We start from the raw sequence: 3,052 nt of genomic DNA, 5'->3' as shown, positions 1-3,052 counted from the left end.
AATAGAAAATAGCAGTGGAATTAAATAATGCTAACGGATACATTTGGGTATTATTATAGCTTTACATTTGACTAGACTAGAGCAACACATTTCATTAAGTAAAAAGCATAACAATGGTGTGTTATGTTGGTCTGCTACAGCCCAGATGCAGACAGAAGCTGAACGCTATGCACAACCTCCTGAGAGACTGTGAAACCACAAAGCAGACACAAGATGCTCGTAGCTTAAAAGCTGATGCACACAATAACAACTGTAAGAGAAACATTACACTCATTCGCCATTATCCAAATCAACCTACCATAAAAGTGCTTTGAACTTCCCTAGAGACAAGAGCTAGATCTCATTAGAAGCTGTAAGTTGATCCCTCTCAAAAGAAACACAACCAAGAGCATGTTTATTGTTTCAATAAATAGCTGAGACATCAGTAAGCCAGCGTAGGGTGATGAGGAGAGATTTTCATTTCAGCAACAGCCGACTTTAACAAGAGCCTCTCATCAAACAGAGGCTTCCTGCTGCAGTCACCATTTGGTCGGAAAGGCGCTATAGATAAGAGATCATAGAAACAGGCTGTATCTCCACATCACAAAGTCACTATCTCTAGACTTTTGCTGCAGACAGACAACCCTCACAAACTGTATAACCACAGTCTTAACGACACAAGTACAGGACTTTTCTCTGATAACTGGCAAGGGGGATTCTGGGTAATGAGAGGAATCTCTAACTGAAAATAGATGACAAAGCATTCTGCGGGAAATTAAAACCAGTAAACACTACCAATAGAAACAGAGCAACACATTTAATTGTTATTGGCATAACACGTACCCAACGCAATACTCTTAGACTGTTCATTTGCTTTGAGTGCGTGCACGTGTGCGTATACTTACGTAGGAAATGTTTCTCGAGTAAGGCAATTTCCAGGTGACCTTTGACTTCGTTGAGTCGGTCTGACTCCGACCTCTGGAAGTCCTGGATGGCCGCAGCCATGGTGGGAGACCCCGAACCAGCCTACACACACACACACACACACACAACACAACACACACACACAACACACACACACACAAACATTTGCATCCACAAACAAGAAAAACAACAAAAAGATTTGGTTTTAGAATGACTTCATAACAACAGAACACAAGCAGGGGAATCCCATATGATCTAACACACACACACTCACACACATATGGAATAGGATGGCACCATGACTCACACTGACGCGTCCTATCCCGGTCTGAGTCCAGCTGTAGCGAGCTAGGAGGCGAAAAATAGAGGAGAATCCCTTCCTCCAACTACGGCAACACTGATGACTCACACACCCTTGTGACTCAGGGCTTTAAACCCCTAACACACACAGCTAGCAACACAACATCTGTGTAGGTGTATCGAGTGAATGAGGGAGAGGTGACGACTTTGTCAGAGAGGAGAGGAATGTGGGACAGAGTGTGAGGAGGGAGAGGAAAGGAAAAGAGCGAGAGGAGGGGAGAGACGGCTAGCTGCTAGCGGATGATGAGCACTGCAGGTTGAGAATTTCCTGCTCGACTACAGCAAGGGTCCTTTAAAAGACTAACACACACACACACACACAGGCTGCAGCAGCTTCTCCCCGACAGCATGGGTTTGTGTGTGTCCCTGCGTAGACACACCACCGCAATGCCTTTGGCGGATGTGCTCTCCGCAAAGAGGCAGCACGGGAGTGCCAGGGAGGGAGAAAGAGCGATAGCACAAAACTGACATTGACCGGAAAACTGTGCTTTGGGGGCGAGCCAAAACGCTTAACAAAATAAGCGGGTGGGGAGACATGGAGACAAGGATGGAGAGAGTGTCCCTGAATAAATATGCACTTCAGAGAAGACAAATAAATGCCTCTTTTGGGAGTGTGTCACGGAGAGGAAAAAGGATGCTGAGTGAAGGATAGAGACGGAAAGATTAAAGAGGGTGTGTGAATGAAATGTCGGGAGCAGGCGGCGGGAGTGTAAAGAACTTTTGCTGCATTACGATGATCAGCCACAGCTCTGTGGTTGGTTGCCAGAATGCAACTCAATAAGGACAGGACGTTCAAGTTCATGTTATTTAACGAGGTAATCAAATCTCAGTCGGCGCCTCCTGTAATGAAAAGTAGGTCAAGCACTGACGTCACCGAGGACGATAATCGGCTGATGAATTATCGTATTCCCCCCTCTGCCTCCTCCAACCTCACTGTGTCCTCCAGTATCTTTACCATGACTTTGTATTCTACGATTGAAAGCGTTAAAGCATCACAACTTGTAATTTATGCGATTTAACTTTGCTTCAGTCCACTCCCACGCTTTTGATTATGTAGCTGTTAGTTCTGCTCAAGGTGGACGTAAGGTCACTGAGCAAAACCGATTATAAATGTAAGACTTATCCCTTCGGTCTGGTGTAGAATACTAATTTTCCACATTGCATTAGGAAATCTAAATTGCAAATAAGTCTCAATCAACACCTCCGGTTATCTTTCTGTCATTTCTACTAGAACAAAGTCAGTGTATCGCCCACGACAAAAGAAACAAGTAAAGGAAAATATATGCGAGTAAAGTACATACTGTATGTAAGGGATAACCTACGGCAAGGCAGTCATGTGTCGGGGGTTCTGGTCACCCTGTCGTGGTAGTATAAAGTATTCGCAAAAAATGACTGGCTAGCTCCACATTATCCCACTTACTACATGTCTACTTAGTAAATGAATCAACGTTTCACACAAATTAATCGTTATTAACATAATTGTATTGATTTCAAAATGATAGCATTACTTCTTCAAATACATTTTTTTTGCCTGTTTAGCAACGGCTGTGACTGCAGCGACAGAAACATCACTTTTAAAATGATGGCAGGACTGATTGAACTGTCCGAGTCCGGTCACCATTTGTTCCTCTTGTTTATAGACTTCCACTGACTGACTGATATCCCTATCCTCAGTCATCTTTTTTATCCTCAATCCATTCTTCTTCTTCTTCTACTTCGTCTCTGTCCTCGGCCTCTAGAAGCACAATGTTTGTGGGGTTGCCTCAGTGCAGACCTGACACAGAAATGT

The 3,052-nt window shown here is 43.9% G+C and overlaps 1 protein-coding gene across 1 annotated transcript in view; it reads right to left on the bottom strand.

Annotated features, from left to right (window-relative positions):
* Positions 1-421: 421 nt before the first annotated feature.
* LOC104959444 (GRAM domain-containing protein 4-like) overlaps positions 422-3,052 on the bottom strand; it is a 14,289-nt gene continuing 11,658 nt past the window's right edge. Inside the window, exons 3-4 of the mRNA XM_010787341.1 lie at positions 885-1,005; positions 422-540 (exon numbers count right to left, since the gene is read on the bottom strand). Of these exons, the coding sequence (XP_010785643.1) occupies positions 422-540; positions 885-1,005 (240 nt within the window). The remainder of the gene's footprint in view (positions 541-884; positions 1,006-3,052) is intronic.

Source organism: Notothenia coriiceps, unplaced genomic scaffold (assembly GCF_000735185.1).
Source record: "Notothenia coriiceps isolate Sejong01 unplaced genomic scaffold, NC01 NC01_scaffold00030217, whole genome shotgun sequence".
Taxonomy (NCBI): Eukaryota; Metazoa; Chordata; class Actinopteri; order Perciformes; family Nototheniidae; genus Notothenia; species Notothenia coriiceps.
This window is presented reverse-complemented; position numbering and strand designations above follow the sequence as displayed.